Below are 17,188 nucleotides of genomic sequence, written 5' to 3'. Positions count from 1 at the left end.
ATTGTTGATTTTTTTTTCAAATGTGCATTCATCCTTGAAACAAAAAAAAAAGAGCTCTCACTGTGTATTTTTGAATCCAATCACAGATTATTTTAGATGTTGTACAACAGGCGTAGGGCAGCATGGTAAGAAGGTCCTGGGTTCGAGCCCCAGGGTAGTCCAACCTTGGAGGTCGTCCCGGGTCATCCTGTGTGGACTTTGCATGTTCTTCCCATGTCTGCATGGGTTTCCTCAGGGGGCTCCAGTTTCCTCCCACAGTCCAAAGACATGTAGGTCAGGTGAATCGGCCGTACTAAAACCGTCCCTAGGTAGGAATGTGTGTGGGTGTGTGTGTGTCGGCCCTGTGTGATGGTCTGGTGGCCTGTCCAGGGTGTCTCCCCGCCTGCTGACCAATGATTGCTGGGATAGGCTCCAGCATCCCTGAGAGAAGGATAAGCGGTTTGGAAAATGGAATGGCAAAAAAAAAAAAAAAAAAACAACGGGCGTATGATAACCACCAACAACCTGGTAGAATCGACTGGAGGTGGAGTGATTTTAGCCCGCCAGCTATTTTCCCAGCAAATGTGATAAGAGACAACATTGTGCCTACTGGTGTTAAAAAAAGAGAAAAGCTATGGAAATCAGAACTAATCTATGGGCCCTTGGTGGGGGTCACAAATTACTGTACTTGCATTATGGCACAAATCAATAATTTCATCTGCAACAGAGAACTGAAATCTCAAACCTAGCAGATCAGTATGGGAGAAAAATATGCCTCTCTGCAAATAAGAATGTGCATTCAGACAACTAAACTGATAAAGTAAGACGTGCATTAGCGCGGGAAGGGGGGGGACCCCTAGTGGTGGGTGCAGCCACCCCAGTAGTGGCAGGTGGCTGTGTAACATCTTAGACCCAACAGTATGGCTAACTTTTCCTAACGTACAAATGCAAAAAAATAAAACATGTCTTTATTTTAAACAGCGGGCTAGGGCTGCGTGGAATGTACATTCTTAATAATAAAGTGAGTAAACACTCCATTCCAAATCTGCTACACATGCACCTTACAAACAAAACAATGACAACATACTGTAGCGACCGGGGGAGGCGGTCACTCTGACTGTCGGCAGTTCTGCGCTGGGAGGCGCAATGGCTGATGGGACCGTTAATGTTAGATTTAACATTGTGCTTTCATGATGTGGTGTTCATGTTGTGGTTATTCTTGTGTTGTTGTTATGGGGGTTCGACTCAGACTAAGTAGGAGACCGTTTACTGACTGTAGACCGTGACTGGGACTGATGTCGCCACTTGGGAGATGCGGGGGAGTCGTTACGATGTTGTCAGTTCTGGTCCATTCTGGCCAGTGTGAATAAAAGAGCACTCCTGGAGTCGTGCGGTGTATGGGACACGGGAGTTGCGATTAAATAGAGATCTCTGCCTCTCGACTCATTCTTCCACGCCGGCTTGCCACCATACTTATGTTTTACTTAAAACATTTTCCTCTTCCCACGCGCCTGAAGACATGTGTCCTCTTTAACAGCTTTATCCTGAGTCTTATTAGGTCTTAATATAGTATGTTAGCGGTTAACTGTTGCAGGGTACACAAAAATTACAACACAGATCATGGTTTCTTAGCGATTAATGGTTTTAATAACCTTTTTGGTTTTGTTGTCAGAAGTGGGTGAATAGGGAGCCCAGGGTAATAACAATGGCTATTTGCATAACTGTAGAATAATTTATCCACAATGGTAAATAGAGATTATAGAGCAGCTATTTAATATTTATCTGTAAACACCATAAAATAAAACCAGGAGTTGTAAGCACAAAGTGGGACAACAGATCTGCCAGTTGGGCTGTCCTTGCAAGGTTTTATGAATATCATTATTTTGATTGTCAACAGAACCAAAATGAGGGGCTTCAGCTGAAATTGGGCCCCAGCTGACTGAAAGAACAGACGCCTGTCTGTGTGTTCATTTTAACAGTGAAAGGGCATCACAAAAATACACTCACCATTAGCCTCGAAATTAACACAAGCCCAAGAGATCATTTTGCTCAACAAGTGCTTCTCATATCACCATGTGCTAAATATGCCTTCTCCCTTTGTCTCCCAGTTTACAAGTTCTTCATGTGTCCCGCACACAATCTATCATGCTCACCTAGTTGAGAACTGCCGGATGGTGTGGGAAGTAGGGCAGTATGGTCCAAATGTGGTGAAACTGATGCCCTCCACCACCCTTGGTGAGACAGGACAGATGCCTAACAACATCTGTGTGTCGTCAAGATTAGCATAATTTAGTAATACAAATCTGCTGTTCATAAAATTCCCATAGAAAACAACTACTGGGGGCATCTGGGTGGCATGGCGGTCTATTCTGTTGCCTAACAACACGGGGTTCGGCTTGGTCGGGCGTCCCTACAGACACAATTGGCCGTGTCTGCGGGTGGAAAGCCGGATGTGAGTATGTTTCCTGGTCGCTGCACTAGTGCCGCCTCTGGTCGGTCAGGGTGCCTGGTCGGGGGGGGAGGGGAATAGCATGATCCTCCCACGCGCAACGTCCCCCTGGCGAAACTCCTCACTGTCAGGTGAAAAGAAGCGGCTGGCGACTCCACATGTATCGGAGGGGGCATGTGGTAGTCTGCAGCCCTCCCTGGATCGGCAGAGGGGGTGAAGCAGCGACCGGGATGGCTCGGAAGAGTGGGGTAATTGGCCAGATACAATTGGGGAGAAAAAGGGGGGGGGGAAACAACTACTGGCAATGGCAGTGACTACTGCTACTCTTGCACATTCTACAACAGTGGTGGAAACAGCGAGGTAATATTCAAGTCTTAATAATGGTTGGTGCATTCACAGCAGATGATGCCTTTGGAGTGACCAATTCGCCCTCTGTTCACAGACTGGTTTTGTCAGAATAGACCACTGAGATGGAGTTTTAAACAATTATACAGTTTAAATGAGCTAATGAGAGTATAACAATATGGTTAGGCCGAGATTGTTGCAAAGGTGGGCAACATAGTGGGACACCACGGTATCTGATAAAAACACAACCGAAATATGTGAGAAGCTTGTGAGCACGTATCACTTGGTGGGGTATTTTAATCTACCGTTATCTTCAAAGCTATTTAAGAACACAAATCTCAGATACAAACCAGAGCACGACAAAGATGTATAACTCTAACACAGACTTCCATGCACACCATCATTTATTCTCATCTTAAAACCTGCAAACCCTTAGAAAAAGTACCCACCCATTTTCAAAATGGTTTTATCACAATGTTATCATGCATGGCAGCCTCTGAATAGCCATGGTAAAATAGAAAGAAAAAACAAAACAGGAAATTGCAATAACTGCATAAGCGAGATCAAAGGAAGTTAATTTAGAGACAAATAGACTCAAAACATACAGCCTTAAACACAGCAATGACTGAGATAATTGCATTGATAAAAAAAGGAAAAATGCGATAATTTGATTCAAGTGTATCCGTTTTCACTTAATTTCCTCCAATGACTGTGAGCTATATATATGTTAGCTATAGTTCAGAATATTGGAATTAAGCATAAAATGGCAGTGCCTGGAACTGTGCAAAATCTCCCCTTCTACTACTTTATATGGCAATGCAGCTAATGATCAGGGTTTTTGAATGGGTAAACGCAGCGGGATGGGATTTGCCTCCCATCCATCAGGACACATAATTAACATCACAGCTGTCACCTCTGTGACGGCAAAAGAAACCTGTAAAAATGGCTGCTTGCCAAGTCAAATGATAGCCTAGAACAGGCTATGACAAAATCATAACTGTTCAAATCAAGGAACATCTCTATTGTAAAGGGGGATTTCTCAGAGAAAACATGCTTCATTAAAGAATAAGCTCACATGTTGCAGAAAGGGCCTGGCCATGATGCCTTAGCAGTACAAGTAAAAGGTTTGCAAAAGGACATCCATAAATGACCTCTGTATAGCCTCACAGTGGTATTCAGATGCATAAACTGACCCTTAGCTGCTCAACATTTCTGGTAAAAAATGGATGCTTTAAGATGTCTTTCAAAAGACCCAAATACTATTGGGCTAAATGCTAAGGAGCCCTTAGTCTTGACACAAGTAAACCAGCTGGAAGTGGCATACATACATTGCAACTGGCAACTGGACAAATGTGGCATGTAGCGAGAAAGAGGCGGCAACATCCGACGACACTCCCGAGTGTCTGTGCATCTAGGATTAGATTCAATACTGGCACAAACTATTGTGATGCCATCAGTCCAGAAACCTCAAATAGTGGCTAGATGAAGATCGCACATGTCTCTCACATCAGAAAAAAAGAGAAACACAGACACATGGTCAGCTGGCATACAGTACCAAGATAGTCCTCCCCCGGGGTACACTTGGCAACATAATCATGTGTCGGAGCCCCTGGCGGCAGCAATAGAAGGTAAATATATACTCGGGTAAATATAGACAGAAGAGGAAGCTATGGATTAGGAAGTGCAAAAGAGATGCAGGCATGCAACTCGCAACCCTGCCAAAAACTGATGGACCCATTCTAGGACTTGACCTACTACTGTGGTCCAACACCCAGCTATGTGCTCACTTTATACTGCTCATTGTGTATTATGTATAGAGCACTGGAGACATATAAAAGAAAGACACTCATAACCTTGTTGAATGTGCTGCCAAGGCTAAACAGTGAGTTTTGGAGAGCCATGACACAGCCTGTGAAAGTTGTGTGCTGTCAATTCGTAGCCAAATCCACAACTGCTTCACTCAGCCAGTTGGAGACATTTGGACGCAGACTGCAGCAGGCTAGGAGGGCATGTTTGGAGACAACAAAAAGAAACACACTGTGGCTCTGACTGAAAGGAAAGAGCAGCAGCTTGGGTCCACAGAGAGGAAACGTAACTTGAGACCTAAACAGGAAATATACAATTTAAACACTACAGTTAGGCCGTATAATCTGCATATGTCCTCTCCAAAAACCTAACCATTGGAACACAATCAACAGATAGAGTGGAGAAAAACAGATATCTGGGGACCATCATAGATGACAAACTACTAAACTTTGGAAATCACTGTTACTGAGTGCATGCCCAATTTCAGTCAAGGCTGTTTCTTTGTTCACTACAGGCTCAGAAAACTAAATATCAACCAGTCACTACTGCAAGCTTTTTAAACCTGCTCTCTCAAGCTACTGCTAAAGAGAAGATGTGGTGGCCCTTCCATCACATCCTTTGTAATAATCTTCTATCATCTTGTTTCTGTTACGCTGTAGAGCATACCTAGGTTTGTGAATGGCACTTTTAATAGTTTAAAGTGTTACTATTAATTATCATGAATTATTATAATTATTACCTGTTTGTCTGTGTTTCTTTTTTAATTGCAGGTGACATCAATTTATCCTGAAGTACTTGAACTCATGCAGTGATAAATTAAAGTTATTCTGTTCTATTCTACACTATTTTAGTCTACTCTGATCTATATCAATAAATTCTATATATATTCTATTCTAATGGCTTTGCTATGATCGTAAAGTGGAACGTCTAACATCTTTTCTTTGTTGCATAATCAAGCTCAATGTGTGCAGGCTGTTTCACATTTTTTGCACATCAGTGTAAATACAAGAACCTGAAAAAACGACCAAATAGACTTAGGACAGGTCACTCCCATTCATTCCCCTGAGATGGAGGAATGGTTGAAATAAAAAGTATTTGCAAACAATTAAGTTGATATTTTAATCCCGTATTGTTGTTAATCAGTTTTTATTCATTTGTTTATTTTTCTAATATAGTCCTGTGCAGATGAACAGGTTAAAAGGAGAGAAAAATCTCCAGGATAATCCATACCCCTCTTCTTGGCTCTCTGAAACCAGTACCTGCTCTCCTTCAGTGAAGACCCTCCGTCCAAAACTCCAGGTGATGGTGGGTGTGGGGTCTCCTGATGCCTCACAGGTCAGCGTGACCTGCTCCTCCAGCTCCAAAGTGGTTTGGTTGTTCAGATAGGTAATCTTTGGTTGAACTAGAACAAACCAAAAAAGAAAAAGGTAAATGGATTGCATTTATATAGCCCTTTTCTAGTCTACCGACCACTCAAAGCACTTTACATTCATATACTGATGGCGGAGGCTGCCATGCAAGGTGCCAACCTGCTCATTAGGAGCAGTTAGGGATTCAGTGTCTTGCTCAAGGACACTTCGACACACTCTCTGGAGGAGCAGGGAATCGAACCGGGAATCTTCCGATTACTAGACGACCCGCTCTACCTCCTGAGCCATGCCGCCCTAATGAAGCATTTTAGAAACCAATCTGACTCATGAGAAATGAAACCCCTTGTTCAGACATTCAAAAAGTATTCCTACGAGAGATTTCCTCTCTGGCATCGCTCCCCCATTAACATTTGCTTCAAGCGTAACTCACCAGGATCACCAAGAATTAAATGAATGTCCCTTCAAACAGCTTAGTTACTTACTATTACCTCTACAACAGATATGAGAGTATATAGCAAGGCCTGGAAGCAATTTTTTTTTCAGTAGAGGTTTCATGCACCATTAGCTTGCACTAGGATCAAAAACAATGATGATGCTTTAACGTGGTGCTTTTTTTGTCATGACTGAAGACAAACATGAGAAGTTGAATGTCTTAAGGGGTGGCTTGACAAATGTCCGATGGTATGGGACTCTCTTAAAATGGCATGCTAAAGGCTGCATAAATATGTGCTCAGTCTCTGTGAAAACTGTAGAGAAGGGCACAGAGAAGGCCAGAGTTGGACAGTTAAAAAAATGCACAGTGCTATTCTTTTTTTCAACTTTTATGAGAATATAGTTCTCTTACCAAACACGTTCAGGCTGACTTCCTCAACTTTTTCTCCTGCCTTGTTCTTGGCAATGCAAGTGTAGTCTCCTTCATCCACTTTTCTGACATCTTTTATTATCAGTTCTGAACCGTCCTCGTTCAGACTGTATTTATCATCATTTTCAAGGACAACGTTGTTTCTGTAGATGGGGGGGAAAGGTGAAGACACAAGAAGTTTGACATCATCAATGATTTTATACTTAACTTGAGGAGTCCACAAAATAGGTTTTTTTAGTTTTCATGATATTCTTTTCGGGGTTTTAACTCAGGGACGAAGCAGCTGGTAAATGAAAAAGTCAGCGAACAAGTAAACTGCTACATAGCTAACGATTATTTTTCTCATTTTTAAAAAAACCTTGCACTTATGTGTATGCATTTCCATGTAAAAGAATATTTTCCCTTTTTTTGCCCGCTGCCTCACTTAACCTCTGAGAACCAAAGGCCTCTGATTGGGGCGAGGAACACAATCAATTAGTTTATTCTGGTAGAAACCACAACCCTGAAGCATTTGAAGCTTCAAAGCCATATAATAAAAAAGCTTTAAACAAATATTAGGGGTTTGCCTCTGTTTTTCTTTTTAACCCCCCCCCCCTTGTTTCTCCCCAGTTGTACTTGGCCAATTACCCCACTCTTCTGAGCTGTCCCGGTTGCTGCTCCACCTCCTCTGCTGATCCGGGGAGGGCTGCAGACCACCACATGCCTCCTCCAATACATGTGGAGTCACCAGCCGCTTCTTTTCACCTGATAGTGAGGAGTTTCGCCAGGGGAACATAACGCATGGGAGGGTCACGCTATTCCCCCTAGTTCCCCCTTCCCCCGAATAGGTGCCCCGACTGACCAGAAGAGGCACTATTGCAGCAACCAGGACACTTACCAACATCCGGCTTCCCACCCGCAGACACAGCCAGTTGTATCTGTAGGGATGTCCGACCAAGCCGGAGGTAACACGGGGATTCGAACCGGCGATCCCTGTGCTGGTAGGCAACGGAATAGACCATCACACCACCCGGACGCCCCCTCTCTGTTGTTTAATGCCCTCAAACATCAAACCTCCCAACATCCATGTCTGTCTCAGCTCTCCTCTTGCCAGATTTGATCAAATACTACATGTACATCTCCTAAACACACAAATAAAGCACTGACTTTACTATGTAAAAGACAGCAGTGACCTCCATTAAATTCCTCTGTTGTCTTTATAACAGAAATTTCGTTGCAACAAGTGTGGTCTAAACATTTCCCAATCCTGCAGTGTTTCTGTTTCTGGATGACAGCCGGTGAAGCACCAGAGGAGATCGAAGTACCCAGTACACATGTACATAGAACATACACATAGGTGAGAAGATGTGGGTGTCTAAAGAGAGAGACTATCTTGTAGATGGAAGTCTCAACGCTCCTATATCACTGCAGGGTAATGACAACAGCACACCACATACCGGGCCCAGGTGACAATTGGTTCAGGGAAGCCATCTGCGTCGCATGCCAACATTGCAGTGCTGCCAATGTCTGCAGTCGCATTAACTTCTGACTGCCTGGTGCGAATGCTCGGAAGCACTGAAAACAGACAAATGGCAGAGCTAAAATAATAGCCATAAAACAACAATAAACTGGCGTCACCCACGGATGATCTTTTCCAGTGTTTTTTCCAAGGCTGTATCCATCATTCCCCCAAGTTCTTAACCTGATCATGGGGGACAAAATGTTCATCTTAGAGACACGATTGAACAAATCAACATTTTTGAGATATATTGTGAGTCTAGGTACAAAGGAAGGGGAGTTATGCTTTTTCAGATTTGAGAGGAATCAGGTGATGTTTCACTATGAGGTGCTATGGAGAGTGCTTTGACAAAATGCTGTGGTTCAGTTTTTTTCTTGCATACAGTGAAAGGTTCCCCCCTTGAAATAATCGGATGCTATGCTAGAAATGTTAACCTCGTGGATAGTGGGATAATGGTGGTGAAATGTGCAAAAGGCCAGGCATAAATTAGCAGAACATTTATGTGGGAAGGGCTTGATGCCCCATGATGCAGAATGGTCCAGATGGGGAAAATCCATGTGTGCCAAATTTCAAGACTCTGGCTGAAATGCTGAGAAAGTTATGTCGATGTTTAAAGTTTGGGATCTCTTTGGCCAGGAGGGGACACCGTGTTGGGTCAGTCACAGTCAGTATCTTGTAAATGCCAGAGCGCAGTGTCAGGATACACCGTTTCCCGTAGTTTCAGCAGAATTAATGGTGTCTTAGACGTCATGTGATAGACAGGCAGATGGATAGACAGACATAAGAAAGAACCATACTCCCCAATCCCTTTGTCCTGATCATGGGGGACAATAGACTACAAGGTTCTATGAATTATTTAAACAAGAGTTAGTTCGAAGAATCTAATTCTGAAATTAAGGTGCATTTATTAAGGGCATAAAAATCGGAAATATTTCAGATGACATGACATGAGCAAAGCATGCTTTTTTTAAGATTCTGTGTGGAGTGGTTAGAAATTTCTAAGAGAACGTCAACTTTAGCTCGTTTTGACAAGATTTTACATTAGCTTAAGTGCATTTTTTTAAATGACATTGAAAGAACATACAATAAGAGCAAAAGTGTGATCCTTATGCATTTAAACTTCGCTGTTTTGCATTACAATTTGGGACACAAATGCATATGTCTGTGTGCAAGAGGGTGGGCAGAGAGTGCGAGGTGTGGTACGACAGATGTAGTACTCACCGTTAACTATGACCTTGATAGACTTAAAGTCAATTTCTCCCCTGGTCATGACACGTGCCTCACAGGTGTATACCCCCTCATCTGTCTTTTTGATGCCACGAATTTGGAGGTGGTTGTTGTCCATGATCTTGAATCGTACTGGAATGGAAAAAGTCCCAACAGAACACATTCACTGATAAAGTAGAGTACTGCGGTGCACTTTTAGATAACGCTGAAGGCTTTTCAAACTGATCACAATGGCCCACTGAGGTTGAGGTAAAGTTAAACATTTGATTTTAAATAATGTGTCTTCCCTTAATGGGGAACACAAAAAAAGTTCACCACAACGAAGAAGTTTTTTGTCGTCTGTGCAATAGGAAAACTCAAAAAGTTATGATCTTGAATAAAACTACACGTGTGGATAAGGCCCTCACAAAACTGCTCTGCCTTCAGTCTTCTGATATGCTGAAGAAATGTATAATGAATATTACCAAGGAAGTGAACTCATACTGAATATATCACACTGAAAGATGATACAAAATTACAAATATATATATATATATATATATATATATATATATATATATATATATATATATATATATATGGATGTTGTGCACATTTTGTGCACAGCAAGACAGTTATATATATGTTATGTTCTTTGCCGTTTAGCTCTAGTGACAGCTGATGATGCATATAGCATGAAACAGGCTTGTACTGTCTATTAAAGAAGGTGGGGCATTTATTTGTGTCAAAATATCAATATTGAATAAATTAGATTCACTACAGTGACAACTATTAATATCCTGTTTTATGATATCTTTTGTTCAGAGATTGGGCAAGAAGTGTAAAAAAATTGTTCAGCAATGTTGAGTCAATACCTCTTGGCTTCAAAATGTATTACAGGGAGAAAAAAAAGCATTACGTTTCATTAACCGAAGGTTTTGACCAACTCGGTGTGAACCAGAATGAAAAAGAGTGGTAATGTGGAGTGCAACAATGCAGCATGCAGATCTTGATATGACAGTCAACTGAAGAAAATTACATAAGCGGCTAGAGTTTTCAGTGTCGGTTACAATTAGTGGTTTTTTCCAGCGAAAAACACATTCCTTGATCCGACTCCAAGAAAAAGGCAGGCACACCATAGCACTGTGGTGAATCCAGGCTCTGCAGCGGTCAACAAGGGAGGGGTTCTTTGAGGTTAAAAACAGTCTCAGTTCGAAAGGGAAATCTAACAGTCTTGGGCCCATCTTCGCAGTTCTCGTACTCCTCATACAGTCAGGATCCGGTTCTTTCTGAACCAAACATACTAGCTCCCTGTTAATGTACCATCTATGAGGTCCTCAGCCCCTTCACTACCCACAATCCTTATCTGTGCTCAAAGGTGATTGACAGGAGAGGAAGGCAAGCAACTGAATGTTGTTGGTTAAGTGAACATGTGAATCAAAAAAGGGTTGGCAGCAAGGTGAAACCTCAAAAAAAGGTTTAAGGTCAGGCTATGCACTGCCATGTTTCTATTCTCACTGTCTTACCATCTTTTGCAACCTGGATCTTTGAGCCCTTGTGCTTCCAAAAGACGGTCGCCGGAGGCGAGCTGACCACATCACATACAATGTCAGCATCGTCACCTTCGTTGAACTCCTGCAGGTTAGGAGCATTCTGGAAGGTGATCTTCTCTGTTAAAAAAGAAAAAAGAAAGAAAAAATCCAGTCAGAGTATCTTACACCAAGCGCACGTCAATAGTTACCTACACCCAAGCATTAAGCAGTGAAGCATCCATCCATCCACTATCTGAACCGCTTATCCTGCTCTCAGGGTCGTGGGGATGCTGGAGCCTATCCCAGCAGTCATTTGGCGACAGGCGGGGAGACACCCTGGACAGGCCGCCAGGCCATCACAGGGCTAACACACACACACACACACACACACACACACACACACACACACACACACACACACATACATGCATACCTAGGGACAATTTAGTACGGCCGATTCACCTGACCTACATGTCTTTGGACTGTGGGAGGAAACCGGAGCACCCGGAGGAAACCCACGCAGACACGGGAAGAACATGCAAACTCCACACAGAGGACGAAGTGTGCAGTGAAGCATGACTTGGGATTTTTTTTTTATTTCACTATAGCAAACCTTGATCTGTATAACTTTAATAGCAATGTATACAAAGGACAGAAGTCAACCCCTTTCTAGGAGTTAAATGTTTTTTTGTTGAGAAAACATACATTTCTGTTTTCTTTTGTTCTAGATTGTTTGTTTGACTTGTTACAGCTGCTGCGAAAGGTTGACAAGTTTTTTATCATCTTTCTGCCAAGAAGGCCAGTAATTCTGACACTGCCGAAATATACACTATGTTTTTGCAAGCACATTACAAAGGCACAATATCTACATATACTGACATAAAAGCACGATTACAGAGATAATACTACAGCGTGTTCATTAACCGTCTTGATAGTCCTCGTAAATCACGTTTTGTTTTTTTTCCTTTTTTTTTTTCCGATGGCACGTCCCAGCTGGTAGAGACATAGCTCTCTAATCACCAACCTGGTACACAAATTGTTGAATGGATGTTAATTATAAATGAATACATGAGGGTAATCACCTTGCATATCAGAACATAACCACAGCAGCATTTATTTTACCCACTGCTTTGTTCTGGGAATTTGTCACAGCATATATGATAATGAAAAGCGTAACGTAATGTTGTTGTTTTTTTCAGCATTCATTGATGACCGTCACAGCAGCTCTGTCGGATATATATTACATGAGCATTGTCAGCATCTCACCAGACACACTGCTCAGGGAGATCATTGTCCCATTCACTGAAAAAACTGATGCAGCATAACACCATCACAGATAAGTTGTCACTGAATGCTGAGTTGTCGTTGGGTGTTTACTGAGAGAAAAGCAAATTATGTCTGATGCAATACATCAGCAAGTTTTCAACAGTGGCAAGACTTACGGAAGATCTTGACTTGGATTGTTGCCTGGGCCTCCTTTTCACCACTCTTGGCCACGCACTTGTAGATGCCAGCACTGTCTACATTGGCATGGTAGATAGTGAGGGTCGATGTGGACTCATCGCTGCGGCTGACGAAAATGTCCGGTCTGTTGGGGAGGATCTTTTCCCCATTGGGGGCGTACCAGTCGATGTCTTTGGCATCTCCAGATACTGGGAACGCAGAAAGGGAAAATGAAGAAAGGCCACAAGTACATTCTTGTGGTACCCACAGCTGGCACACTGATGTAAACCACAGTGAAAACATTTAATATATTGTTTTTGTTGAGATTATTTTATTTTGCTTTGTCGGATACTGCGCAATACAAACACAGTTTTTTTTTGCTCCTTTTCACCCCAATTATACCTGGCCAATCCCCCCACTCTCTGAGCCATCCCGGTCGCTGCTCCACCCCCTCTGTCGATCCATGGAGGGCTGCAGACTACCACATGCCTCCTCTGATACATGTGGAGTTGCCAGCTGCTTCTTTTCACCTGACAGTGAGGAGTTTCGCCAGGAGGACGTAGTGCGTGGGAGGATCACGCTATTCCCCCCAGTTCCCCCTCCCGCCTGAACAGGTGCACCAACCGACCAGAGGAGGCGCTAGTGCAGCGACCAGGATACATACCCACATCCGGCTTCCCACCCACAGACACGGCCAATTGTGTCTGTAGAGATGCCCGACCAAGCCGGAGGTAACATAGGGATTTGAACCGGCGATCCCTGTATTGGTAGGCAACGGAATAGACCACTACGCTATCCAGATGCCAAAAGACAGATGGGTAAAATTTGGAAATAAAGAAATTCTACAGCATGCAAACACTTACGATGATATGCACCTGGGTTACTAGAAAACCCCACATATACTGGACTCTAATTTAAATGTTACACAACCCTGACTAATTTCAGACCCTTCTAAGAGATAACAATGCTGTTTAATGCCTGATGAGTTACGGAATGTCGGCAAAGAAGATTTCCCACATTATTTTTTAATTAGACCAGAGCTGAAGTTGAAGGTAAAATTTATTCCTCCCAACCAATAAGAAAAATTACAGGATGAAATAAAAAGCAAGTTTTTCACTCTCTGAACTGACAAAGATATCGAGCTTTGAGCATTCACGGTGCATTTTACACTGGGAGAAGGACTTCCGCGGCAGGTCAGTGGTGGGGACCAGCTGACTGCTGCGAGGACGCAGTCAGCCACTCAAGACCGCCAACGCACCCACTCGGACAAATGGCATGGTGAGCACTGGATACAATTTCCAGATTGGAAATGATGAAACAGCATGCCTTAATCAACAAGCAGTGACTGGCTTTAACAGTAATATTTTAGTGGAAATACATCAAAGAGGCTTTTAACAACTTTTACATATTCAACCAAGCCCAGAGAGAGAGAGAGCGAAAGGGAGAGAGAGAGAGAGAGGGAGAGAGAGAGAGAGAGAGAGAGAGAGAGAGAGAGAGAGAGAGAGAGAGAGAGAGAGAGAAAATAATCCTGAGAAGGGAATAACAAATAGCACTTTTGAAGTCAGAAAAATAATCTAAAATCAGTGGATCTACAATGCACTAATTAGATGAGGGTGAAAACGCCGATTTTGCAAGAGACATTTCGGTTACTTCAAAAAGTTCACTGACCTAAGAAGCAGACCTGATAAGCTTCATAATAATTAAAATTAAAAAAATCCAGTCAATAGACAACTTTAATCAAAGACTGAACACTTGTCACAAGTAATCTGATAATAATTTAATTGAATTCAAGGTTATTAGACACACATTCATTACAGCGAAGCAACACCAACAGCTACACAACAAATCCAGGACTACTGATTTAGCATTTCTCATCATCTTCCATAATGTGATAAGGTAATGCCTGGATCATCTTTGTCATACTAGTAGCATAGGATGAGAAACAAACTTGACTTAATGTACGTTATGAGGCTAAATGTTCAGTTCTTGACCCTATCAAATAGTATGTGCATTGTTAATTACTGTAATTCAGCATTTTAAACTCAACATTAACAAAGCCGAGCTGCAGGTTTCGTGAACAACTTGGTTGTACTCAAGACTTTGGTTTACCCCTGACAACACAGAGAAGAGACAAAATAAGATAAATGTATGGGACATGGTTCCATCTGCTCAAAACGCCTCTCCTCTAATAAGCGATTGAATGGTTTCTACAGTTCAGCCAGTACAGTGGAGTCAAATCTGAGGTTATATCAGGATATAGCTCACCACCACCTTCTTGAGCCCTACTCCATCAACTTGACCTTGATTAGGACTGAGTTTTAAAACAACGCCCTCTAAAGGAAATATTACTAGATCATTTTATCCTCTCTGAGTTCATGGCACTGTCTTGCTGTTCCTTGCATTACTCATCACTTCGTGTTTTGGGATGCCGCTAAATTACAAATCTTATGTATGTGGTTCACGGTTTGATGCTCTGTTGTGCGTAAAAAAAAAGTTTGCAGAGGATGAATATGAAATGATGAAGCGCGGAGGTCTGCTTATGCATCACTCTTACCTTCACAGAGGAAAAACTTTGAATCTCCCACACTGATCTCTCCCTGAGCTGGGACGATTTCCACCTGGAGTGAGGCTGAGAACAAAGAGAGACAGAAAAAAAATATATATATCAAACACTGTGTCTTGCAAAAGAGTTGTGACACTGGGACAAGGAAATATTCGACGCACAAAGCTCCCTCATTTCATTTTGTTCATATTAGAATATGAACAGCTTTTACGCACACCTGCTATTAATGAAATTCAGCAATGGTTTAACCTTTCTATTTTCTTTATTTGAATTCACCTTAACCCGTGTGCTGACTGCATATTTTGAATACGAGCTGCCAGGGGAGCGGTACCTGTAATGCTGGGAAAAGTGAAAACAGAGACCTCCCTGCAAGGCCTCTCGGTTGACAGACAAGAAACGGAAAATTCAGTGTATGACACTTGCAATGTGTGCGCTGTTGATAATAAATACAGCACGGGTTGTATGTCACTGTGAACCCCTTGGCTATCAACAGTGTGACACCTAACCAATTTTTAGTATGCAATAATGCACCAAGGGTGTCACAACAGCTTTGATTTGAATTTGTGAAAAAGAAAAAGGAAAAAAAAGGGGGGGGAAAGAATGGAGAGGAAGGATAGCAAATATATGTGATTTATAGTCATGGCACACGACATATTCACATCCTGTGTATTGTGAAACTGTCACATTCACTTTCTGAAAACAGTGGCATGAAACATGGCAGATTGTGTAACTATATATAATAATCAACTCAACACAAAAAGGGCAATAGGCAATCGTAATGCAGGTCTCATAAAGAGATCCTCATTTTCAATTACCCAAAGTTCTGGATGCAGTAGATTTTTGGCATTCGATAAGAGCCCTTAAATATATTCAGCAACACTACTTAGAGCTTTGTTTTCCGCTCAATATTTATAAATGTCACCTGACTCAGCCGTTCGGAGATGCTCGCTTACTCTTTTTCTCCTTCACCGCCTCTCCTGTGAGGTGATTTAGGGAGGCATAATGCCATAAATCAAATCATATCTGCTTCCTGGGAGGCTTCTAATGCATTTCATCTCTGCATCAGCCAAAGCCAGTGACAGTGGTGAGATTTAGAACGTGTCTAGCGAGAAGCACCTGGTGTTTGTTTCTTCCATGAGTGACTGAGGAATTTAAAAGGGAATCAATGTCCTTTAAACACGATAAAAAAAAAGAAGATGTAAAAACACGAGACATTTCCGGGATATAATCAGGTTAATGGCATTAATTACCTGTGTGCAGTGGAATGATGGGAGGTGCGATTTACAAATGTGACACGGTTCAGTTTGAAATTTCCCCACCTTCACAAGAGGCAATGGCACAGCAAGAATCTGTGACTTGAAAGTGAAACAAAGACCGCAAAGCCGATACAGCACAGAATCCTGATCCCGAGCTTGACAGAGAAACCCCCACCGAAGATTCACCCTGTTGCCTCTTCACACAAATGAGTGTGTCAGTCTCAGACCAATCCAAGCATGGAGTTCTATGGGGAGAATGGCTTGCAAGGATGCGCTGATCTGGGGCAGCCAGCTTTTTACCATCATAGCACAATATCTACGAGCTCATGCCAGCAATGAATCAGTGATTAGTTTGAGAACACAGCAGTGGCTTTCATTGGCATTCCTGGCATTCCTCTACTGCTTTTTTTATGGCGCTATCATTAGAAAGCTGTGAATTTGAACCTCAACTGAAATAACTGGCTGAGGGTGGTCATGCATTAAATATTGTAGACCTCTATTATTTCAATGTGCATTCTCAAAAGTGTGTGAAAAAGCAACGCTGTGATGTTTCCATACTATCGCTTGATTTTTACTTTAAAAGTGATAACTCCCAACTTGAATTTGAAGGTATTTTCCGTTATAATTGAAATTGTTTTTTTTTTTTGTTTTTTTACGTAGTGTTTATATCCAATACATAGACAGTGATGTACATGCACACAGCAAAACTCTGAGATCTTGACCACAGTATACGATCCATACATTATGGCAGAAGAGCTGAAGAATAGCAACCTCAATTAAAATCTTATAAAACAAGACTACAATCTGCACACTGCTGTGATGAAAAAGTCCATCAAAGACTGACTTGCAGGAAAAATCCCATTTTTGCTGTAGAAATAA

The 17,188-nt window shown here is 42.2% G+C and overlaps 1 protein-coding gene across 1 annotated transcript in view; it reads right to left on the bottom strand.

Annotated features, from left to right (window-relative positions):
* ncam1a (neural cell adhesion molecule 1a) overlaps positions 1-17,188 on the bottom strand; it is a 254,850-nt gene that overhangs the window by 59,025 nt on the left and 178,637 nt on the right. The window contains exons 2-8 of the mRNA XM_056285536.1: positions 15,045-15,119; positions 12,490-12,699; positions 11,042-11,185; positions 9,531-9,668; positions 8,248-8,365; positions 6,794-6,954; positions 5,839-5,981 (exon numbers count right to left, since the gene is read on the bottom strand). Of these exons, the coding sequence (XP_056141511.1) occupies positions 5,839-5,981; positions 6,794-6,954; positions 8,248-8,365; positions 9,531-9,668; positions 11,042-11,185; positions 12,490-12,699; positions 15,045-15,119 (989 nt within the window). The remainder of the gene's footprint in view (positions 1-5,838; positions 5,982-6,793; positions 6,955-8,247; positions 8,366-9,530; positions 9,669-11,041; positions 11,186-12,489; positions 12,700-15,044; positions 15,120-17,188) is intronic.

This window comes from Lampris incognitus, chromosome 8 (assembly GCF_029633865.1).
Source record: "Lampris incognitus isolate fLamInc1 chromosome 8, fLamInc1.hap2, whole genome shotgun sequence".
In the NCBI taxonomy this organism is placed as follows: domain Eukaryota; kingdom Metazoa; phylum Chordata; class Actinopteri; order Lampriformes; family Lampridae; genus Lampris; species Lampris incognitus.
The sequence above is the reverse complement of the archived record's forward strand: the minus strand, read 5'-3'. Positions and strand labels throughout refer to the sequence as shown.